Source organism: Lepidochelys kempii, chromosome 12 (genome assembly GCF_965140265.1).
Source record: "Lepidochelys kempii isolate rLepKem1 chromosome 12, rLepKem1.hap2, whole genome shotgun sequence".
Classification (NCBI taxonomy): domain Eukaryota; kingdom Metazoa; phylum Chordata; order Testudines; family Cheloniidae; genus Lepidochelys; species Lepidochelys kempii.
The window spans coordinates 37,705,301-37,730,659 of NC_133267.1; the positions used below are offsets into that span (position 1 = coordinate 37,705,301).

The 25,359-nt window shown below is 41.9% G+C and overlaps 1 protein-coding gene across 5 annotated transcripts; it reads right to left on the reverse strand.

The window, feature by feature from the left end:
- Positions 1 to 463: 463 nt before the first annotated feature.
- On the reverse strand, positions 464 to 25,285 carry CA5A (carbonic anhydrase 5A). Of its 5 annotated transcripts, none has more exons than XM_073308152.1 (8): positions 25,051 to 25,285; positions 21,432 to 21,629; positions 12,087 to 12,205; positions 9,443 to 9,538; positions 9,224 to 9,286; positions 7,152 to 7,307; positions 4,593 to 4,813; positions 464 to 2,950 (listed from the first exon to the last, which is right to left on the reverse strand). In XM_073308152.1, the coding sequence occupies exons 1-7, from the start codon at positions 25,187 to 25,189 to the stop codon at positions 4,634 to 4,636; spliced, it is 951 nt and encodes a 316-aa protein (XP_073164253.1). In that variant the 5' UTR covers positions 25,190 to 25,285; the 3' UTR covers positions 464 to 2,950; positions 4,593 to 4,633. The 5 variants fall into 5 exon arrangements, with proteins under 5 accessions (XP_073164253.1, XP_073164252.1, XP_073164256.1 ...); XM_073308151.1 differs by having other exon boundaries at positions 464 to 3,497; XM_073308155.1 differs by adding an exon at positions 22,830 to 22,974 and having other exon boundaries at positions 464 to 4,813; positions 25,051 to 25,122.
- Positions 25,286 to 25,359: the final 74 nt, after the last annotated feature.

The window sequence follows — 25,359 nt, forward strand, 5'->3', positions numbered from 1 at the left end:
ATATAAAGAACTGCAAAACACAAAATGTGAAGGTCAGGAAATTATGAGCTATAGCAATAATACTTAAGTATGTTCAGTGTTAACAAATATGCAATATTAAAAAAGGAACTTAGCTGACAGTTTCTTTAGGTGATATCTAATAGTAACTGATGAATGAAATAGTAGAGTAAATGGATATTCAAAATGTACAGTCCTCCTTTCACACGGCTCAAGAGGACAATGAACCATCAAATATTCTTCAGTCAGTACTGCTTCTACACAGCCAAGTTCATTGTTTCAGAATTCCAATTCCAATACAGTTCAGTAGTGTCTTTCACAGCTTCACAGATCACAAAATGTTTGACATCTGCTTACACTCTACACATGATGAACCAGTTCATTGTTAGGGAGCAATTACATTATTTTATTGAAAGAAATTTTGCAGAACTGAAAAAAACCTTAGTTACACAAATACACACGCAGATTCTCTTGTACTATTTTATTGTGTATATATGCACGAGTTGAATATTTTCAAAAAATACAGCAGCTAAGAACTTCTTTATATCAGGTAACTAAGAATAAATGCATTTATCCCAGGAGAATAAAACAAGCCTAAAATATTCCATGTTACCAGATGATTCAATAAGTAAATAATAATTATGAGCATAGGATATACTCATACATATGTTAAAATACACAGTGCAATAACTGCCAAGAAAATAAGTACAGATAATGAGGAACATAAGGTTAAAAATGAAGGCTTTCAAACTTGACAGCAAATATGAATATTAAATAAGGAAAACCACTACAATGTTAGTTACATTATCAACACCTAGGATTACCAGGAAAAAAAAGGTCCCTTAACATGAATAATGAAATTCCAGTACTCTGGTAGCAAGCAGACTTTTGAGAGATCAATTTAATCTCCCATATAGGTATGCATTTCAAGGCAAGAAGAATTCTCTTCACCAAGACTTGAGGTCAAAAACAATGCAGCTCAAGTATAAGATAAGTTAATCACACACTGAATAGTGCTCTGAGAATTCTGGAATGTAGCAAATATTTTGTTGCAAATACAGTCATTCTAACATTATGAAGCCACCAAACAGCTAGGTTTTTATCAGAGTGATATTTAACTCACAATAATACTCCCTGTGCTGAGTTTGCCATGTTACTGCGCACAAGTTTGACAGTAAGACTGGACAGGTACTGCCCTGCAGTTACAATCCTCATTTCAGCCTTCCCTATCTTAATACCACTAACTCCAAGGTCATCTTTACCCTGCAGTAAATTAGTGCCACAGAAGTCCCCTCTTCCACCAGTTCCCAGGGGTATAAGCTGCACATTTCCAAAAAAATGCGGAAACTTTTAATTACAGCTGTATTAAATAACTAAAATGGTCATCATACAAGTCAGAACAGAATTATATATTCACACCCCTTTACACTGTGCCATCTAAAGTAAGTTAAGCCTTAAGATAACTATGTGGACATCTGTCAGACTTAATGCAGCCTTGCAAAGTCATCATGAAATGTAATTACACACTATTAGCTAACACATCAAATCATTTGCTTTTTACCATGATGCTGGAGAAATGAGGGGAAAGGCTGATGTCCCTCTTGCTGCTCCTGAAAGAACAACTCTTCCTGGGTGAACACAATTTTGCAAGGCTGATATAATCACCATACATGTAAAAAATAAAAGTCAAGCTTCTACTAATTGTATGAACATGGGACAATTTACCCTGTAATTTAAATATATATTCTTTCTTTGCCACACAGACACACAAAACCATATGAACATGTAAACACAGATGCAGACACAAGTAGTTGTGAAACTGTAACAGAAAAATCCCTGTAAAAAACTTGTTTATTGTGCTAAGAAAATATAACAAGAGTCTTTAATATTGACATCTGCTTCCAGATATTTTACCCTCATCAGAGCATAGACTATCTAACTGAAATGTACCCCCTGACTGCAGCTTATCATCTGCATAGCTGGCATGTGTGCACGTTTACGATAGACCCCGAAGAACAAAATGTATTTTGCATCTATGTATATTATGAAAGCTGTATCAACTAGTGAAATAATCTTTGCAAATCAAAAGAGAACAAGAACTTGCTAATAACTCATCAAGAAAGCTAAAATGCTTAAATCCTGGGTATGAAATTATCTAAAACCTGCAAAATCCATTCCACTGCCAGTGACTTAAAAAAAAAAATTTAAACCAGTAACTAGTCAGAAAAGTAACTTAGAGAGGCGATTGTGGAGTTCTGACTTATTTCAAACTAATATTCACTCCGTTTTTCTACCATAAGTAACCATTTTACAATCACTTCTCTCCATTATACCCATGTGAATATTTTAGATTAATTTAAGATACATTCAAATAAGATAAATTCATGGAGGATAGGTCCATCAATGGCTGTTAGCCTGGATGGGCAGGGATGGTGTCCCCAGCCTCTGTTTGCCAGAAGCTGGGAATGGGAGACAGGGAATGGATCATTTGAGGTTATGTATTCTGTTCATTCCCTCTGGGGCACCTGGCATTGGCCACTGCCAGATGACAGGCTACTGGGCTAGATGGACCTTTAGTCTGACCCAGTATGGCCGATCTTATGTTCTTAAGATTTGTTTACTTATAGAATCCTAGTCATCATTAGCCTTTAAATGTAAAGGCAGCAGCATTAAGATTACAGAATACCGTAGCTGGCAATTTTTAACAGTTTAAATATCACTCCCTTACTGGGAGAGTGGCCGTGATCAGGGAAGGCATAAAAGATACCTTTAAATGACTGATTCAAAGTTACTGTCATCTTCAATGTGGTTCCACTCGGAAAAGTAGTTGTAGGAATGGCATTGCTGAGCTTCATGATCACTTTCAATGAATCCAGGCCAAGCATGCTCAGTTTAAAGAGCAAAGTGATGCTTTTCCTAGCTTGTTTGCACTGTTGTTCTAGCAGTGTTGGTCCTAGGACGAGAGAGACAAGGTGGATGAGGGAATATCTTGTTATTGGACCAACTTCTGTTAGTCAAAGAGACACGCTTTCAAGCTACACTGTGAGTACCTTTCCCAGACCTGACGAGCAGTTCTCGTAGCTCGAAAGCGTGTTTCTCTCACCAACAGAAGCCGGTCCAATAAAAGATATTACCTCATCCACCTTGTCTCACTTTTCCTAGCTGTGAATGCAGCAAACTTCACCTCGTCTCCAAGAGTCACACTGGGATCTTTCATTCTCACGCATAATCATGCATATAAGTTGTTCTACAGACCAAATTATGGCATCAGTTACTCCTTTCAGCCCCATAATATTTAGATGATGCCCTCAGTGACATCTGTGCCAGCCACTGTTTTCAGTTACAGGTGACTGAAAGTTGTTAAACCATGCTGTTGATGATGCACAAGAAGGAATGGAATCCAGCTCAATCCCACCAAGCTGTGGGGGCTCTGAAGGGCTAACAGATGTGAAAACGCTTCAGTGCGCAGATCGGATCTGACTACACACAGGACAGCAGATCTAGGAAACGAGAAGAGCCATTTACACACTCTTGCATTTTAGAATAGACCCACACTTTAAGGCAGATGGGGAAATTTTATTCTCAAGACAAAAAGGCCATCAGCTAGAGGCAGGGTTAATGAAGGAAGCAAGGACAACACTAAGGCACTCAAATTAACTAGGCAAAAGCCCACACTCAAAATAAACAGAGCCTCCCACCCCTCCACCCCACACCAAAGTGTTTTTGAATCAAATATGCAAACCTGAAACTCTGTCATAAGGCTCAAAATTTAGCATTGAAGGGCTAATGTACTGATCTCACTCACACCGAGTGACCTCAGTTATTGGAGTCTTTGCCATTTACTAGCTAAGGTCAAGATTTCTCATTTGTTTTCCAAAATGACTTAAACAAATCTATTCCATATAACTTCTAAGGTCTAAAGACAGACTTAGTTTCCATCAGAAATAAAGTGTTATCCATTTGTACACAAATTTCACCCACATGATGGACATTAAACAAAGTAAAATATACAAAGTAAGTGAAACATGATGAATACAGAGAAAACTATGGCTAGCAGAGGTAGATAAAAAAAGGCCATCTGGACCATACTTTAGGATCAGCACCACATTACTCAAGAAACTGTTTTCAATCTTTACAAAGTGTATCCATTTTCTTTTTGCCTATAGAACGCGGTTTTCCCCTCCTCCCACAAAGTAATCCTACAATGGACATGATCTGTTATCTATGAGAGACTTCTTTTTGTGCCCCCAGTCTGCTAGTGTTGCTCTGTTGGGGTTATTAGTTTGAACAGAAGTCTTTAAGCAAAAGCATTTCATGAGATACAAACTAACCATGACATGGGATAGGGTGGTGAAACCCCACTCCCTTATTTTGCTTTAAATTCTGAAAATAACCCGATACATGCTATGAGTTATTGCTACTTGCTTTAGAAGTTTGGTAAAAAATAAGTATGTACTGCTACAGAAAAGCTGACCCACTGAAGGTGAAATGCCAACCAGTAAATCTCAAATCCCTTCAATGACTGACCATGAAATTCTATAGCATATACACACACTACATACAGAATTTTTAAAAATAAAGTGTCTGTTACTAACTTTTAGATAGTGTAACATGTACTGTCTCTTTTTAGGCTACCCTATGGGCTACGTTGGTGGGCATGTTCGCTGGGTCTTGTTTCAATGTTCAATAGGTGGTGGTTTCGGAAGGATGAACGGACAGTCCGATTCATCAGCGGCTGAAGCGGGCGGAAGTTGTCTACCATCCTCTTTTCTTCCTGCCCAGCTGAGGTAAAGAGCAGCATTCGAAACTCCTCAAGCTGGGAATGAAAAATGGTGAATGAGTGACTTAGCAGTCAGAAGAACAACCGGAGTAAAAGGAATACAGGATCACTCAGGTTTGGAAACTATCAGAGCTCGCACTAAACTCAGGTACGGAGAGGTCTGGGCATTAACTTGCAGCATATCTTCACCACCTGCTGGTAAAGAACATGTTCTCAACTATATCAGTACAAGATATGAACTGCCAATCATCTGTCATCTTCAGGTGAACTACATCTTTATTCACTTTTTATTTCTTGCCAATCACAAAACAGCGACGAGTCCTGTGTATTCCTGGGTTGGATATGCACCACCTTTATATAAATCTTTCTGTACTTCAGCCTTCTTAGATTACATCCTGCCTGCAACTTCTGTTCTCCTAATTCAGAAACACACATGTTGATGCATGGGAAACAGTAAGTCACATGTGTTGCTGCTAGCTCTCAAAACCCAGGCATCCAGCAGATGACGTTTTTAGTAGTTTCTTTAAGCCCATAAGGGAATTAGTGTCCTGTTCTCTGTCATAAAGGATGGGATTTTTAGGGAGCGAAAGGGAAGAGACAATACAGAAGAGTCTGAATTGAAAAAGGGAACACACTACACCTCAAATTAAAGTTTTCTTCTTTGCTCTGTTATACCTTTCTCTTCCTTTCAAGTCACTCTGTAACTCTTGCATTCCCCTTTGTGTAACATAGAGCCATATGCCCATGTATACTCCTATTCTTGACAATTTGGAATTTCTGAATTTATTGTTGGACATTAACTTCCCACGGAGTTTGTATTGGGAACTGACAGTCTTGCCATGTGTCATTGTAAAACCCTCAATAACTTGGTGAAAATGAATGAATTTGCCTTCAGTGCCTCCTAAACTAGGAGGAATTGTCAGGTCAGATCATGTGTCATTCAAATGGCACATTTTCCCATTTTTCCTAGATCTGAAACAAATCACTTTAATTCAGAGTGGTAGCCGTGTTAGTCTGTATCAGCAGAAAGAACGAGGAGTATTTGTGGCACCTTACAGACGAACAAACTGTTACTCACACCTTCTTGTCAACTGTTTGAAATGGGTCATCCTGATTATCACTACAAAAGTTTTTTTTCTCCTGCTGATAATAGCTCATCTTAATCGATTGGTCTTGTTAAGAGTTGGCATGGCAACCCCCATTTTTTCATGTTCTCTGTGTGTGTAAAAATACATCTTCCTACTGTATTTTCCACTGCATGCATCTATCTGATGAAGAGGGCTTTAGCCCACGAAAGCTTATGCTCAGATAAATTTGTTAGTCTCTAAGGTGCCACAAGTCCTCCTCGTTCTTTCTGCAAACACTTTAATGCCAAAATAATTTGGCCATTCTTGATGCATGTTTGTTTGGATGGGTGGAGAATACTGAAGAGTGCCAGCAAAAATTGTAATTTTAGCCTCTTGCTGCTCCTAATCTCTGTGCCTCTCCTGCCAGTTTGGAACTTCTCCACCTCTATTTCATGCCAAAGAGCAGTATTAAACTGGCAACTTGAGGCACTACAACTAACAGCAGCAGGTAATACACAGTGACAAGAACTGGATGAATGTTAGAGCACTCAAGTATAAATATCAACCTAAAACTGCCAAGTTCCTATTTGAAGTGGCTTGTAAATAGTCCACTTGCGGGCACCCCTTTTTTTTTTTTTCCCCCCCAAGACTGTCGCTCTAACCAACTATTAACAAAACAATCCCTCAAAGGGCATTAAAAAAAGCTGATAAGCTTTGAGCTCACTGCACCTTCAGCAGTCAGAAGAAACCAAAAAGCAATTAGGGACTCTCCCCTTTTTTTTTAAAATATATCCTTGGAACCTTGCACAAGGGGAAGGGAAGGAAGGGTGTGTATCCCCAGTGCTCTGTAGAGGATTCTGGAAGTTTATAATACAAGTGCCTGGATTCCATGAGCATGTATAAGCAACGCTCACTGCCACAGGAAGACACTGAGGGCAAGAACTTTGCAAGACTCGTAAAAGAATTAGACATTTCTCTGGATAGTTAACACTATCAAAAAATTTTGAAGAGCTATTAAACGTCATGCTTAAGCCAATTTCTTAGGTCAGGATGAGACCTCTTTATGGGGCAGATTATCCCACATCTGCTACTGTGAGGCTCTTATACCTTACTCTGAAGCATCTGATGCTGGTCCCTGTCAGACACAGGTTACTAGACTAGACAGACCTTGGGCCAGGTGGCAATCTCTATGTCCTCCGCCTTACTGGTAAGTAACTTCTCTTTCTGTGGAGTGTTTATTTCCCCCTCTATCCCAGCCGGCAATAAACCATCTTTATTAAAAAGCAAACTATTAGCATGATAAATACCTGATTTTGATCAACTTCTATTGGTGTCTTCTTAATAATCCAGGTGACAGATTCAGTAAGTGGTGGAGTGGTCAAAGATCCATCATAGGTCCAATAATCTGGGCATGATGGCACCAAACAGGAGGGGTCAAAGACATCAAACTCAACAATTGCATCCTAGAATCCAAGAAAATTCATGTATTAAATATTTTAACTTCTGAAAAAAAACCTAGAGGATATATTTGAAAAATCTAAACAGTGATAAGATTAGGAACAATACAATTTGTTATTATTGATTAAATGCTGTCAATATTATTATTGAGCAACCGTAAAAAAAAAGTTAAGCACTTAAGTCCGCTTTCAAAAGTCCTGAGTGTGCTTTGACTTCAATCACAGGAGCAGAATGCTCAGTCTTTTGGAAATCAGGCCACTTACTTGGGAACCTAAAAATAAATACCTATTTTAAAAAATGTCGGCCCAAGATTATTTCAGTTGTATATGCTGAATGTGTATACACTCAGAGTTGAGCATTCTGTAGAATGTTCTTTTCAATGCACTGGAAGTTCTCTCTGAGCATGCTTGGTCAACATTTATTCAGAGGGGCTTTCATGGCATAAAATATATATATAAATATTTTTTTTCTCTGGAGAAAATTCTCTCTTAGAGGGTCTATTACAGGAAGAGATGAGGAGAGATTAATAAGACTGTGACTTTTCAGCTTGGAAAAGAGATGCCTCAGGGGGCATACGATAGAGGTCTATAAAATCAAGACTGGTGTGGAGGAAGTACATAAGGAAATGTTATTTACTCCTTCTCATAACACAAGAACTGGGGGTCACCAAATGAAATTAATAGACCGTAGGTTTAAAACAAACAAAAGGAAGTATTTCTTCCCACAATGCACAGTTAACCTGTGGAACTCCTTGCCGGAGGATGTTGTGAAAGCCAAGACTATAAGAGGGGTAAAAAAAGAACTAGCTAAATTCATGGAGGATAGGTCCATCGATGGCCGATGGCCATTAGCCAGGATGGGCAGGGATGGTGTCCCTAGCCTCTGTTTGCCAGAAGCTGGGAGTGGGCAACAGGGGATGGATCACTTGATGATTACCTGTTCTGTTCATTCCCTCTGGGGCACCTGGCATTCGCCACTGTCGGAAGACAGGATACTGGGCTAGATGGACCTTTGGTCTGACCCCGTATGGCCGTTCTTATGTTCTAAGAGTGATTGCAAGTCATTGGGTTGATATATTTTCAGTACTCTAGGCGGCAGGTCAGGCATGGGTCAACGTAGGCTCAGGTTCAATGACATTTGCAAGAGGGACTGGAAAACTTTCAGTGTTGACACTGCGAGCTCGAAAGGCACAGCTAGCAACATACTACACTGAATCACTGCACTATATCAGAGAATCAAAGAGGTCACTGATAAAACGCGTAAACAGCACAGAGCCAAGAACCAATCCTTGCAGGACCCCACTGGAAACACACCCGCTTAATAAAATCACCCTTAATATCAGCTTCCTGACTGCGAAAGTAGGGGCTGCAGAGACTTCAAAGTTATGTTCAGATAAGAAATCCTGACTGTAGGCTTTGATTAACAAATGTACACAGGAGAAAAATAATGGATACCAGAAAATCTAATATCACAGGCAGTAACCACTGACTGTCTCTCTTTACAGCACTGAGTGATTCTCTGAAAAAATTGGCTTTTAGTTACCATGTGAACATTTTTTAGTAGTTTGGCTTTGTATCAGAGGTCCTCAGCCTTCAGGTAAGGAAAATACTAAGCATGTGTCATGCCCCTCTGCAAAGATACAGTCTACATGCTTTTCTTGATTCAGGCAGATTAGAAAGCGATCACATAAAATCTGAAAGGTTAGTGATTTTCTCTACTTGAATCCAACAACTTTCCCTGTAGTTTCAAAATGCCCTAACCTCAGTCCAGTCCCCAACCCACACACATCAATGACAGTAATAAAGAGTTTATTAATGCCTTGATACTATCAAAATATTCTGTATGTTGATAAACTCACTAACAATAAGGATAGTGAGATGCAGTGGAATATTTAAACATTTAATTTAAAAATATGTATTACCTTGTGTTTAACTGCTGGTAACGCATCTACTAACTTCTGTAGTCCTGCATGATGAGCTCCCAGCTGCATTACACAGATATAAATGTGCAAGTCATCAAGAACACATTACAGAAATACCAACCACAAGAAGTTTAATAAAAAAAAGTATATATATTTATCTGTTTTAATTTTTTAAAATTATATATAAAATGCATCACTACAGATGCAGTAACAGTTTACCTTCAAAAATACTCCTATGACAACCAAACCATTATTCTCCATGATAGCTTCTTCAAAGCTTGTGGACTTGACAGGATTCCAGTGTACTAAATGTAGCTGAAATACAAGTGAATGACAATTTCACACACATACACCAGACAGACAAACAGAATCAAAACAAATGCAGTTTGTCCTGGTCTTTGTCCTACATTTGACCCTTGACAATTTGAGATGTATAGCAGCTACCTTAAAAATCAAAAGCCACACAATGGGAAACAAAAAATATACTTGAAACTAGTATTTGTTTCTTTAGCTGCTTTTTTTTAAAAAAAGAACTAACCTCAGCCCCATACTTTGCATTTCACAGAAGACTGATTTGGTTTGTGGGTGACAGATTACAAGACTGTTATTCAAAGGTGCAGAAGGAAGTTAGCTGCATTAGGCACCTAGCTCCCCTTTGTGCCTTTAAAAATCAAATGGAAAATTTCTCTCATTATAAGAAAGAGATGAGAGATATAGAACAGACAGCTCTCCTAAGGTTAAATCCACCCCAGCCGAAGAGCTAGCCCAGCACAAGACCTATCTGCACAACTTTAAAGTGCCACGTAAGCCTTCTCAATAAGGAACTTAAGTCTTGTGCTAACTCTCTACATGGAGGTTAATTTGACATCTTATTCATAGTCTAGTTTTTAATAAATCTCAAATTACCAAACAAATAAGCAGACCCCACTATGGCATCATCAACTGGGGGGGAAGAAAGAGGAGGAAAGAACCATTTTCAAGTCCATCTCCATTTTCGTTGAATAAAAAGAAAATTATTTTCACATAAGTCACACTTTCCTCTCTGAGCCCAATGGGTATTTTCTCCCCTAGTCCCACCTCCTTTATTCACTGCTCTCTAATCTTAAATTTCAGAGTAGCAGCCGTGTTAGCCTGTATTCGCAAAAAGAAAAGGAGAACTTGTGGCATCTTAGAGACTAACCAATTTATTTGAGCATAAGCTTTCGTGAGCTACAGCTCACTTCATCGGATTGTAGCTCACGAAAGCTCATGCTCAAATAAATTGGTTAGTCTCTAAGGTGCCACAAGTCCTCCTGTTCTAATCTTAAGGCTTGTCTAGACTAGAAAGTAGTACTGCTTGAACTACGCTGATATAGTTAAAACATCTCCCCTCCCACATGGTGGATCCAGTTATACTAGTATAAGAATGGCGTTTACACCAGTTTGTAGGCTGCTGGCCTGTTCACTCAGCCCAGGAACGACTGAAACCATGCCCAGAGGCTGGTTCAGGCCCTTCCGAACAAGAACATTCAATACAATTATCCCTTCCCCACTAACCCATGATCTCCTGAAGGATCCTTACTACTCTCTGTGACGCTCTGTACCTCTGGGGAACACCCTACACCCCCATGTTCATCTTTATAAAATGATTGTGTGGTATCCAATGGAAAGTTTGTCATGTTGGGTGTCTTCGGAAGGCTCATAATGCACTGAGCATGGTTGTTAAATTATTGTTACAGTTATGTTATAATTTAATGTATTTAGTTATGAGGCTGAAAATGTATCCTCAAGGCTTAAAGCGACTGAACCACTGATCAAAGGGGAGAACCTGGCTGAAGAGCAGCTAGCCAGCCTGTGGTGAGAAGCATCTAAGTTTGTAAGGACATTGAAAGTGTTAAGATCAGCTTAGAATGCTTTTATTTCATTTGACCAAATCTGACTTGTTATGCTTTGACCTATAATCACTTAAATCTACCTTTATAGTTAATAAATTGGTTTGTTTATTCTACCTGAAGCAGTGCGTTTGGTTTGCAGTGTGTCAGAGACTCCTCCTACATATCAATTTCTTTGTTAAATTGATGAACTTATATAAGCTTGCAGTGCCCAGTGGGCATAATTGGACACTGCAGGATGGAGGTTCCTAGGGTTGTTTCTGGGACTGGAGATATTGGCTAGTGTCATTCGCTTGCAAGTAGCTGGGAGCAGCTTACATGCCAGATGAATCCGTGACTTCCGTGACCTCCATGACAAATTTGCAGCCTTAGTTATAGTTTATTCCAGTCTGAGAAGCAAAATAAGCTCTACCAGTGTAAAGCACCCTTACACAAGTATAAGTTCATAACAGTATAACCGTCGGTTCAAAAATATCATTCTCAACCATCATAGTTAAATCGGTATAGCTTTTCTAGTGTAGACCAGGTCTTCGTCTCATCCCCTCTATTTTCTCTTCTACCCTTTCCCCTAAATGAGAGTAACACAATTTGGGCAGAGACACAGTCCTGCCATCCAAAGCAGCATGGACAGTAACAGCAGTGACATTTTGTTGCATGCCAAGCGCTCATTCTGTGGCTTTCATTGTCTGCATTCAAAGAGTGCCATGTACCAGAAAAAAAGTGTTACTGGAATTTTCATTCAAGTAGCCAACAACCAATTTTAGGACCATGTGCTTTTCTGGAATGTATGGCAGCTCTCAGCTTATTAATGGGACAATGGCTGAACTTTGCTGCTAACTAGGACGGACAGTTACTGGTAAGCAGCAGTTCTGTACATTGACCACAGCTCAGTACTAGCTTTCTAGGCAGGATTAGGGCTGGAATCACTGAGTTCCAGCCTCCTCCTTGTGCAAATATCAGATAGGAGTACTGTTCAGCATTCCTCCCCGTACCTCGGCTGGGAAGACTTTGCTGTCAACCATGTGCTCTGAGCCCCATTCATTTATGGCTCCCCAGTGAAAGTGGAACTGCTTTAGCCTGTAATGATTTTCCAAGGGTCCTCCCATAATTACTAAAAAAGAAAAAGAAAAAACAGAAAAACAGTTACATTTAGCTGATAACTGATTTAGAACTGCCTCTGTGACATGTGAAAATAATACAGCTTTCTTCTCTCCTTGCATTGTATTTACCCAGGAAAGCTCAGATGCAGCAACTGCTTTACAGTGATGTTTTCCCCTTGGTTAATTTTACAGCTCAGTTCGCTAAAGCATCTAAACAAAATTGCTTGGGGCAAGTGTGAGACTTTAATTAGCCCACAGATGAACTCAAGCTAAAGTTAATTTATGACCTCCCATTTTATACAGTAAACAAAGCTTCTTCACCCAACTCCCTGCAAGGGAAAGAATCTTTACAAGTTCAACCAGGATTTGTCTGGCAGAGTCATGGTGGCTATACAGAACACCTTCTCTGAGCAGGTGCATCAGAAGTGGTTCACTGGGTTTTCACTGAATATTTACAACATCAGGATTGAAAGACAAAAATAGTCTCTCCATCTATGACATGATCAGTGAAACCTGGAATTGTAGGAGATACTGGAATTTCTCAGGTGACAATACAAACCATGAATATCCTCCAAATTCTTATTCTTGTACTAATACAATTAGTACATTTTGACAAACATACAATTTTAAATCTTTTTTAAATGTTACAGAAATTTAGAAAACGTGACTCTGCAAGAACTGTGATAGACACACAATTTTAGCATATCAGTCCAATATTAAACTATTTCCAAAATGCCTGTAAATATGCTGATATTTTGTATGTTGAAAACAATTTGGGTGATGATCAGGAAGAATCGAAACACTGTCTGCATATGTGCAAAAATCCAAAGCTTGTTGAAGTTAGACTGTATTATTTACAAGTGATATTTTGTGACCTTTGGTCACAATTGAATGTAATTCTTCTTAGCCTCATATTTATTAAATTATTAAAATAGCAACTCAGAATTTAGTTTAAGTAGGCGATAGACTTTTTGTAATTGGTATACTCACCAAAACTCAAATTATGTATCTGGTTTTGAATTAACTCCTGATGTTTACCTTTTTTCCTGGTGGGAATGATTCACTGGGTCACTCCAGATTAAAACACAGGATCCTCCTGATTCTAAATCCCTTTTTGCTAGTCACTAGATCATAGCACCTTCTAAATTACTGGTACCAATTACATCTAAAGGACTATTAACTAACATTATTATGTGCTTTACAAACTGATTTACTGATGTTAAATACATAGTACATAATTACTATTTTATATCAAACCACTATATGGATTAATTAATCCTAACCTCACTCTTGGAAGGAGGGGAATTAATTCTTTCCAGAGGAGGAGAAAACTAAGGTAGAGGGATTAAAGCCCAAATTTTCAGAAGTGACCAATGACTTTGGCTGCCCAATTTGTAAAACCCTGGGCCTGCTTTAAGCGAGCACCACAATGCCATATCATCCACTGACCTCAGTTGGAGTCATGAAAGTTCAGCATTTTTGAGAACTTTAGGCAAGTCACTAAAGACAGAGCAGCTGAGCGTCAGAACTTTGATTAGAACTCAGCCATTCTTGGATTTTAGTTCCATGTCCAGTCCACTAGACAATGTTGCTTTTCCAGCCATAGTTAAACCAGCCCAACATCTTGGCCTTGGCCTTCCAGAGTAGGTGTACTCATTTTTCAGAGCAAAATGCAAGACTCCCCCAGCAACCTTTCTATACGCAGGGGGAAGCAACTCTAGAGGTCAGAGTACAGACCAAGAGTCACATGACTCATTTGTGTCAAAGACTGACTATATGACCACTGGCAAGTCACTTGTCCTCTCTGCTGCTCAGTTTCTTCATGTGCATGCTAACACTTGCTCACCTTTATACACCACTAGGATCGGGGGGAATAAAAGGACTATGGTCTTGATCCTTCAGCATGGAAGCCAATGGGAATTTTGTCACTGACTTCAATGGTAGCAGGATCAGACCCTATATAATACAAGGGTGTCATTACTAACAGAGATAGTGATTTGTTCGCCTCCTGGCTAAAGGAAAGACACTTGAAAACAGCTGATGGAGCCATGTCTTTTTAAGAAGAATTTCATGCATTTACCTCAAACTTCCACTCACACTGTAAAATCCTAATTATTTGTTAAAGGAGCAGTATACCACCAAGATGTACAACTTGACATTTAACTCATCCAACACCCCAAGGCTAGTTATCTCAGCTATTTCTTGGCATCAGTGAAAAACTGAACATTAGTTTTAAAATACATTAAAGCTTTCTCTCTTCATTTTTTAAAGAGGTTCAGAGGAGACAGTAAAGCACAGTAAGTATAATGAGAGAAAAAAGAAAAGGAGTACTTGTGGCACCTTAGAGACTAACCAATTTATTTGAGCATGAGCTTTCGTGAGCTACAGCTCACTTCATCAGATGCATATCGTAGAACCTGCAGCAGACTTTATATATACACAGAGAATATGAAACAATACCTCCTCCCACCCCACTGTCCTGCTGGTAATAGCTTATCTAAAGTGATCATCAGGTGGGTCATTTCCAGCACAAATCCAGGTTTTCTCACCCTCCACCCCCCCACACAAATTCACTCTCCTGCTGGTGATAGCCCATCCAAAGTGACAACTCTTTACACAATGTGCATGACAATCAAGTTGGGCTATTTCCTGCACAAATCCAGGTTTTCTCACATCCCCCCCACCCCCATACACACACAAACTCACTCTCCTGCTGGTAATAGCTCATCCAAACTGACCACTCTTCAAGTTTAAATCCAAGTTAAACCAGAACATCTGGGGGGGGGGGGGGTAGGAAAAAACAAGAGGAAACAGGCTACCTTGCATAATGACTTAGCCACTCTAAGTCACTATTTAAGCCTAAATTAATAGTATCCAATTTGCAAATGAATTCCAATTCAGCAGTTTCTCGCTGGAGTCTGGATTTGAAGTTTTTTTGTTTTAAGATAGCGACCTTCATGTCTGTGATTGCGTGACCAGAGAGATTGAAGTGCTCTCCGACTGGTTTATGAATGTTATAATTCTTGACATCTGATTTGTGTCCATTTATTCTTTTACGTAGAGACTGTCCAGTTTGACCAATGTACATGGCAGAGGGGCATTGCTGGCACATGATGGCATATATCACATTGGTGGATGTGCAGGTGAACGAGCCTCTGATAGTGTGGCTGATGTTATTAGGCTCTGTGATGGTGTCCCCTGAATAGATATGTGGGCACAATTGGCAACGGGCTTTGTTGCAAGGATAAGTTCCTGGGTTAGTGGTTCTGTTGTGTGGTATGTGGTTGTTGGTGAGTATTTGCTTCAGGTTGCGGGGCTGTCTGTAGGCAAGGACTGGCCTGTCTCCCAAGATTTGTGAGAGTGTTGGGTCATCCTTTAGGATAGGTTGTAGATCCTTAATAATGCGTTGGAGGGGTTTTAGTTGGGGGCTGAAGGTGACGGCTAGTGGCGTTCTGTTATTTTCTTTGTTAGGCCTGTCCTGTAGTAGGTAACTTCTGGGAACTCTTCTGGCTCTATCAATCTGTTTCTTTACTTCTGCAGGTGGGTATTGTAGTTGTAAGAAAGCTTGACAGAGATCTTGTAGGTGTTTGTCTCTGTCTGAGGGGTTGGAGCAAATGCGGTTGTATCGCAGAGCTTGGCTGTAGACGATGGATCGTGTGGTGTGGTCAGGGTGAAAGCTGGAGGCATGCAGGTAGGAATAGCGGTCAGTAGGTTTCCGGTATAAGGTGGTGTTTATGTGACCATTGTTTATTAGCACTGTAGTGTCCAGGAAGTGGATCTCTTGTGTGGACTGGACCAGGCTGAGGTTGGTGGTGGGATGGAAATTGTTGAAATCATGGTGGAATTCCTCAAGGGCTTCTTTTCCATGGGTCAAGATGAAGATGTCATCAATATAGCGCAAGTAGAGTAGGGGCTTTAGGGGACGAGAGCTGAGGAAGCGTTGTTCTAAATCAGCCATAAAAATGTTGGCATACTGTGGGGCCATGCGGGTACCCATAGCAGTGCCGCTGATCTGAAGGTATACATTGTCCCCAAATGTGAAGTAGTTATGGGTAAGGACAAAGTCACAAAGTTCAGCCACCAGGTTAGCCGTGACATTATCGGGGATAGTGTTCTTGACGGCTTGTAGTCCATCTTTGTGTGGAATGTTGGTGTAGAGGGCTTCTACATCCATAGTGGCCAGGATGGTGTTATTACCAGCTATTGTCCAGCTATTACCAGCAGGACAGTGGGGTGGGAGGAGGTATTGGTTCATATTCTCTGTGTATATATAAAGTCTGCTGCAGGTTCCACGATATGCATCTGATGAAGTGAGCTGTAGCTCACGAAAGCTTATGCTCAAATAAATTGGTTAGTCTCTAAGGTGCCACAAGTACTCCTTTTCTTTTTGCGAATACAGACTAACACGGCTGTTACTCTGAAACCTATAATGAGAGAGCACTGGGGGGGAGGGAATTAAGACCCCACTCCTATAATGACCTCCACACCTGATCCTATTTGTTCATGTGCATCCGTGAGTACTTAGACTCATGCGAATAGCCCCATTCACCTACACAGGTTTACGCACGTGAATGAAGTTACTCACAAGCATGTCTATTTGCAAAATCAGACCCTTATGATGGACATGATAGATAAAGATAATAAACAGGGTTTACAATCCCTTTCCAGTCACTGACACTTTTTGGTTTTTCATGGCCTACAACAATGCTGATTGGTTTCACAACACCACACTTTAAAGGGACTCCCTCTTTTTTTCTAAAGCAGCAGCAGCTTGTCTGAAACTTTTTTTTTTAAACCTAGAAAGACAAGGTGGATGAGATAATATCTTTTACTAGACCAACTTCTGTTGGTGAGAGAGACAAACTTTCAAGCTCAGACAGAGCTGTTCTTTAAACTGACAGGTTTCAGAGTAGCAGCCGTGTTAGTCTGTATCTGCAAAAAGAAAAGGAGTACTTGTGGCACCTTAGAGACTCACAAATTTATTTGAGCATAAGCTTTCGTGAGCTACAGCTCACTTCATCGGATGCATTCAGTGGAAAATACAGTGGAGAGATGTATATACATAGAGAACATGAAACAATGGGTGTTACCATACACACTGTAACGAGAGTGATCACTTAAGGTGAGCTATTACCAGCAGGAGAGCAAATACTCACCAGCAGCCACACACCACACAACAGAACCATTAACCCAGGAACCCATCCTTGCAACAAAGCCCATTGCCAACCGTGTCCACATATCTATTCAGGGGACACCATCATAGAGCCTAATCACATCAGTCACACTATCAGAGGCTCGTTCACCTGCACATCTACCAATGTGATATATGCCTCATGTGCCAGCAATGTCCCTCTGCCATGTACATTGGCCAAACTGGACAGTCTCTACGTAAAAGAATAAATGGACACAAATCAGACGTCAAGAATTAGAACATTCAAAAACCAGTCGGAGAAACGTCAATCTCTTTGGTCACTCAATTACAGACCTAAAAGTTGCAATTCTTCAACAAAAAAACTTCAAAAACAGACTCCAAGGAGAGACTGCTGAATTGGAATTAATTTGCAAACTGGATACAATTAACTTAGGCTGGAATAGAGACTGGGAGTGGGTGGGTGATTACACAAAGTAAAATATTTCCCCTTGTTTATTCCCCTCCCACCCCCCACTGTTCCTCAGATGTTCTTGTCAACTGCTGGAAATGGCCCACCTTGATTATCACTACAAAAGCCCCCCCACCTCGATGGTAATAGCTCACCTTAAGTGATCACTCTCGTTACAGTGTGTACGGTAACACCCATTGTTTCATCTTCTCTGTGTATATAAATCTCCCCACTGTATTTTCCACTGAATGCATCCGATGAAGTGAGCTGTAGCTCACGAAAGCTTATGCTCAAATAACTTTGCTAGTCTCTAAGGTGCCACAAGTACTCCTTTTCTTTCTTTAAACTGAGTAATGTTACAAGTCCATTTCCATCCAATAGATGGCAGTGGTGCATATAAATAACCAGTACATTACATACCTTTCCCACACTCTCCTCCCCCCCCCCCCCCGACTTCTCTTCATTCTCCTGTTCTGCTTGTCTATAGCACCCAATGGCAGAGCTAGTCTCCTCTTTTGCAAGAGGCATGTTTTTGTCTAAGGTCAGGAATTCAGCATTTCTGTTTACCTTGGATATGCCCTTCTGTTTTCATCATTTTTTACTTTTCTTCAACATTTTCAATCTTATTTTTCAACTCCATTGCATTTGTATCCATGTTGCTTTCACCTCTCTCTCTCTATTGCAGCTGAATGATAGAAGCTGGGAGGAAGACTAAGCAGAAAGAGAAACCAAAGATAGAGGAAGAATAAGAGAGTGAAAAGCAGACTGTGGGGGAAAGAGGGAGAGAAGTTTAGAAAGTTGAAAGGTATATAAAAGAAAATCTGCCCAACTAAAAGCAGAACAGGTTAGAGTTTTCGTGCACTAAGTACAATACAATAGGATGGATAATGAACTTGTGCTGCATCTAAATAGTGCAATTATCCTAGACTGCTCCACTGTAACTAGAACACTAATAGAATTACACACTACACTGTAAAAACATGAACGTGCTACAGTGTGATTTCCTTGTTTAATGTAGACCTGGATGATGGATTAATATACAACAATATTACATTTGTGAAATAGTGACATGGGTTGTTATAACTTCAAAGAGGAACCTGGAAAGACACAGGGGTTTCAGAAATGGTGTACAGAAGTTGTAGCAAATGAGGTCTACACACGAAGTAGTTACATGACAGGCATTGCAATTTGGCCTGTAGGAGATGTTTTAGTATGCATAATCAGTTTGGGAGCGACTTTAGGATCTTCTGTTCCCAAAGACAGAAAAAAGGGAGTGATCGTCATCAAATGACATGAGGTGTTAACACTTGCAAATCTCTGCTAATAGCAACAGAAGTGCAATGCACAAATGTTTATGACAATAAGGAGGGGCAGCCAGGTGCTTGACACTCAATTTTGAGGGGAAATGATGGCTCAGAATGACTGGATAAATAGAATTCCCACACTTCCCACCATCAGGAGATCTGTTTCTGTGCTTGTAATAAGTGAGAACAGGGACAGTCTCCACTTCAACATCTGAATCCCAACACTGCAAAAAAGCTTTCTGTAATGCTATTAATTGGGCAAATGTTGAACTTGTAAATCTTCCTTTTCTTGTTAACCTGGGGAATCCAGCATTCAAAGAACCCACAATAACGAATCTTTTTTATAACATTGTTTTCTCAATCCCTCTCCAAACATCAGCCAAAAAAAGTGTTGGTATCATAGAAATAAGATATTTATGAATATAGCATTGGGACACCTTCCCCAGAGTTTTTCTGACAGAAGTATTAAAAGTGTGAACCTCCTAAGCTAGAGATGTTCACAAGCATTTTCTGCCTGCCCCACAAAAGAGTCAAGCCTTTCCTGCACTGGAGAAATACTCATCCCAGACCACCTGTCACTCTAATTGGGAAGGTCTGAACTCATCCAGCTCTAAATATTATCTTTCCACACTGACAATTTGGATAACTACAGTGAATCAAATGCTATCCAATATCTGTGACCAACTGCTACTACTTAACAGAAGTTATTAAATATTCTATTCATACCTAATTGTAATAGAAAACTGCACTAATATGCTTTTGTCAAGTAGATTTTAAGAGGATCAACGATCAAAAACCTTCAGTTTAGCAGTAATATCTTGAATTTAAACTCACTTGAATTTTCAGTCCAAATTTTAAAATGTATCTTGCAGAGATAAAGACAAATTGGAGGAGTGGGCCAAAAGAAATCTGATGAGGTTCAATAAGGATAAGTGCAGGATCCTGCACTTAGGACGGAAGAACCCAATGCACAGCTACAGACTAGGGACCGAATGGCTAGGCAGAAGTTCTGCGGAAAAGGACCTAGGGGTGACAGTGGACGAGAAGCTGGATATGAATCAGCAGTGTGCCCTTGTTGCCAAGAAGGCCAATGGCATTTTGGGATGTATAAGTAGGGGCATACCGAGCAGATCGAGGGATGTGATCGCTCCCCTCTATTCGACATTGGTGAGGCCTCATCTGGAGTACTGTGTCCAGTTTTGGGCCCCACACTACAAGAAGGATGTGGATAAATTGGAGAGAGTCCAGCAAAGGGCAACAAAAATGATTAGGGGACTGGAACACTTGACTTATGAGGAGAGGCTGAGGGAACTGGGATTGTTTAGTCTGCAGAAGAGAAGAATGAGGGGGGATTTGATAGCTGCTTTCAACTACTTGAGAGGTGGTTCCAGAGAGGATGGTTCTAGACTATTCTCAGTGGTAGAAGAGGACAGGACAAGGAGTAATGGTCTCAAGTTGCAGTGGGGGAGGTTTAGGTTGGATATTAGGAAAAACTTTTTCACTAGGAGGGTGGTGAAACACTGGAATGCGTTACCTAGGGAGGTGGTAGAATCTCCTTCCTTAGAAGTTTTTAAGGTCAGGCTTGACAAAGCCCTGGCTGGGATGATTTAATTGGGGATTGGTCCTGCTTTGAGCAGGGGGTTGGACTAGATGACCTCCTGAGGTCCCTTCCAACCCTGATATTCTATGATTCTATGATTTAGCTACTATCTATTGGTAGAGCTTGGAGATTTTTTTTAAAGCAACTTGATCACATGTATTTGCTTACCACATTATCAAATCAGCATTATTTATTTTCCTCAAGAGTTTACTCAGATTAAATAGTTCTAACAGAACAATGTTCTCTTCAAAAAGGAACATGAACCTTGCTGGCTAATTATCTCAAATGCATTACTTTTATGTTAACACAAAGAGATAAACAGCCGAATTATTTCATTAATGTTTAATTCCAGAATTACAATTTTAAAATCAAGTACATTCATGCAAGCACTAGCTAAAAAAGACAATAAGATAAAATCAAAAGGAAGGACATACAGGCTTGTGCAATAAGTGTAGAAGGTTTGCACAAGGCACAGCTGAAGCCCTTAATACAGGGCAGAACCAATGCATTGTGATACTGATTACAATGAATCCTTGCTTAGAGAGAAGCTATTCCGTAAAAAGGGGAGAAAAGGCACCTTCTTTAGAAGAGGGTTATACTCTAACTTGGTTTTCAGCCTTTGTTTTCTGATTCTTACTGAGAGAGAGAGACAGATCTTACAGTATGGCATGGACAGGATTTTTCAGCAGCAGACAGAAATAACACATTAACCTGATCTTGTTGCACTCCTTACCTGATTTGTCTGTGGAATCGTCAAATTCAACCTGGAATGAGTACCCATTATTCCAGATATAGAGACATGTGTCTGGGTCATAGTGGATTTTCAGGGGCTTCAGTTGAGGGTCGTAAACACTGTCTCTCCACTGGATGTTGATTGGAGACTGCCGAGTGCCCCCAGAAACTGAAAACTCGCTCTGCCAAAGCGGATGCACTAAAAGCAGAACCCAGAATCAGTCTCTAATGTGTTGTACAGAATTTATGACAGAATGTTAGATCTTTTTGGCAACAGAAAGTGCCTCAGAATAGCATTTTCAAAGGCTAGATTCACATCAGCTGGTCTATAAGAAAATAAAGAAAACAGTACATTCCCACTTGTATGACTCAGATTTACCCAGAGAAGTGTAGTAACTTGCTTCATAGCTGTATCTGTCACAATAATAAAGCTATTCAAAGCAATTTTGTTTTCTCTCATTTGTCAGGGATAAATTTTTCCTCAATTGTCAATAAATTTACATAGGTCTTCTGTTTCGCTACTTAACCTATATAGAGCTGTGTCATGCCACTTTATTTTTGCTGATGTGTAGGCGTGGCAGGATTCAATTTTAATTTGGAACTATCAATAAAATGTGGATTTCAGGGGACACACTGAAATCAACAACAACAACAACAAAAGTCAGTCAGTAACAATCAGCATACCTGCAGGGATCAGGTATCACCCCTATGCAGGGAGCCCTCTCTAGCCCTGCTGATACAGGAGTAAGTGAGCAGGTCCATGAAAGCAGAACTACAGAGCTATGTTGCCTCAGGGCTGGTAACACCCATTCCTTGCAGGAACAAGGTGTGGGGGAGGCTGTGTTTGGCCTGGCCCAGTGGAGCAGAGACCCCTGGTCAGGACTGCATGGAGGATGAGCCCCCAGTTGTGGGAGAGGCCATCCTGCTGCTGAACAGTTCCTGCCAGGGTGTGGCTCCCACACTCCCAGCTGGTGGGTTAGCGAGTGAGCAGGGGCGGTGACACCCTATCCCTACAGGCACAAGGTGAGGGGAAGGCTGTGATCCTGGCCTGGTGAAGCATTGACTCCCCAGTCCAGAACTGCAAGGAGTAATCAGCGTCGTCATTGTCCCTGGGAGTGGGGAAGGCCACCTTGCTGCTGAATGCCTCAGTCCCCAGGCAGGAACCATTGAACAAAGGGGTGGCCCCATGGCCAGCGAATCCTCCTCCTTGCGGTCTTGGCCAGAGGTTTCTGCTGTCCCCCGCACCTTGTGCCTGTATGGATCTTGTGTCACCAGGCCCAGGCAGAGAGCCCTCAGCAGGTCTGCAATCACCATCCACAAGTGTGGAGCCGACTCTAGGCAGGAACTCTTCAGCAGCAGGTTGACCTCCCCTGTAGCCACGACTTGTCATCCTCCTTACCGTCCTGCCCAGGGTCATTGCTCTGCCAGGCCAGGACTTCTGCAGCCTCCCCCATACTTCGTGTCTCAGTGTTTTGGGCCTCTCCGCTGCACAGGGAGTCCCCTGCAGTCCCATGGTCAGCAATGCACTACCCCATCCCCCACAACTGTAAAAACAAAGTTAAAAATAGAAAAAAAAATTGAAAATTGAAAAAAATCATCACAATTAGAAAAAAAATTGAATTCTGCCAAGCCTCCTTACATACCAGTATGACCAACTGATATCAGCTCAGCTCCAGAGGCAGCAGGTAAACAAGAATATTCTTTGGAGGGCTCCATAAAAACTGGGTCTTTTCTCATCACCCTCCTCTGTTTATGTGGCACATGGCTGGAAATGGATCCCTATTAAGCGCTTTTAAAGCACTTATTACAGCATCATCACTGATCTCACAAGGTGGAATAAAAAGGCAGATCTTTGTGCCTGCAAGGAGCCCCACTAACTGCCTAGGCAGATCAACTCGCAGGATAGGGACCTACGCATGTACTCAATTTCCAGAGAATCAGATTCAACTCATGTAAGGAAATGAGAATCAGGAGCCTGACAAAACCTGCCTGGATCTGGGAAGTTGCACGTGCTAAATGACTGAAGGACAGTGGTTCTCATAGTCGGTGGATCCCTGGAGGTCCACCAACAAATTTCTGGTCATTTACCAATTGGTCTGAAAATGAACCATAAAAATCTTGGAGGTGAGATGGGCTCAGATACTTTATTTAAAAAAATTGTACAAATTTACCTGCCTTATTTTCTTTTCTGTGAAAGGAAAGCTTAAATATTGTAACAGACCATTCATGTGACAGGTGACTACACTGTTTTCCCTCTAGCCTCTCAACAAGAACCTGAGCTCACTGAAGGTCACTGCTGCTGAGGAAGCTTGCAGCGCTGCAGCTCACTTATAGATCAGCCAGTCCCCAATCAGAACCTCACCTCTACAGCAGGGTGGGTTGGGACCCCTCAGAGGGTTGCGAGGTTATTACATGGGGGGGTCGTGAGCTGTCACCCTCCACCCCAAACCCTGCTTTGCCTCCAGCATTTATAATGGTGTTAAATATATTAAAAATATATGTTTTTAACTTATAACTCAGAGACTTGCTGTGTGAAAGGGGTCACCAGTACAAAAGTCTGAGAACCCCAGCTCTAGAGGAAATGCACACATTTTTCTCCTATTATTGTTAACACTGTTTCTGGACACTGTAATCAGGAAAAAGAAAAAGGAGGACCTGTGGCACCTTAGAGACTAACCAATTTATTTGAGCATAAGCTTTCCTGAGCTACACAGCTCACTTCATCGGATGCTCAAATAAATTGGTTAGTCTCTAAGGTGCCACAGGTCCTCCTTTTCTTTTTGGGGATACAGACTAACAGGGCTGCTACTCTGAAACCTGTAATCGGGAAAGTGTAATTAACAAGCTGCTGTAAATCTCAGGCACCTTAGAGACTAACCAATTTATTTGAGCATAAGCTTTCCTGAGCTACACAGCTCACTTCATCGGATGCTCAAATAAATTGGTTAGTCTCTAAGGTGCCACAGGTCCTCCTTTTCTTTTTGGGGATACAGACTAACAGGGCTGCTACTCTGAAACCTGTAATCGGGAAAGTGTAATTAACAAGCTGCTGTAAATCTCAGCCCCTTCTATGTAACTTTTGAAGAACAGTCAGTCTATCAAAAAACGTGGAACTTCAAACGTGAGTTTAAAATTAAACAGAGACAGAAAAAGTGGTGATGTTAAACCAGCCCAATTCTGCAGGAGGAGAAGAATGTTGCTGACAAGGGGGCTGAGCCTGCGGCTGCATCAGCCCAGGATGTGATGGGGGAGCGAGAGACCTGCAGGAGGGAGGCTGACTGCTTCCACCCTGGGTGTCGGGCCGTGCCGAGTGCCCTGGAGACCGCCAGAGAGGGTGCAGGGTGCCCAGGGGAGAGGCCGGGGTGCAGGGGCTGCCCTGGGGCAGAGCGGTTCAGGGGGCCTGGAGGTTTCCAGGGGACAACAAGTGCTGGGTGCCCCCGCAGGCAGAGGCTGCGGCAGGATGCCGGGGGGTTACCGGGCAGCGGGTGCAGGGTGTCTCGGGGGGACGCCCCGCGCACCATCCCGGGGAACGGGGGCCCCCGAGGAGGGACTATCCCGGGCCGAGGGGGGCCGGAGGGCTCTGGGGCGCACGGCCCGGGGGACCCGCGGGTCGGACTCACGGGCGTCGCGGAGGCGGTAGGAGGAGCAGGCGGCCAGGCTGCAGGGCCTCGCCCCGCGCGGCTCGGCGCAGGGGGCGGCGGGCGGGCGGAGGCGCTGGGCCGAGGCCGCCAGGGCCCTTCGCAGCAGCTGCAGCGGCATCTCGGCGGGGCCGACAGGGCCGCGTCCGCCCTGCGCCAATCCCGGCCCCGCCGCCGGCTCCCCGGGGCCTGGCCCTGCCTCCGCCGGGCCCGCCCTCCCCGGGCCTACGCGGCCGCCGGGCCCGCCCGCTCGGCGGGCGGCCAGAGCCGAGGGCGGGGGGCGGAGCTGGC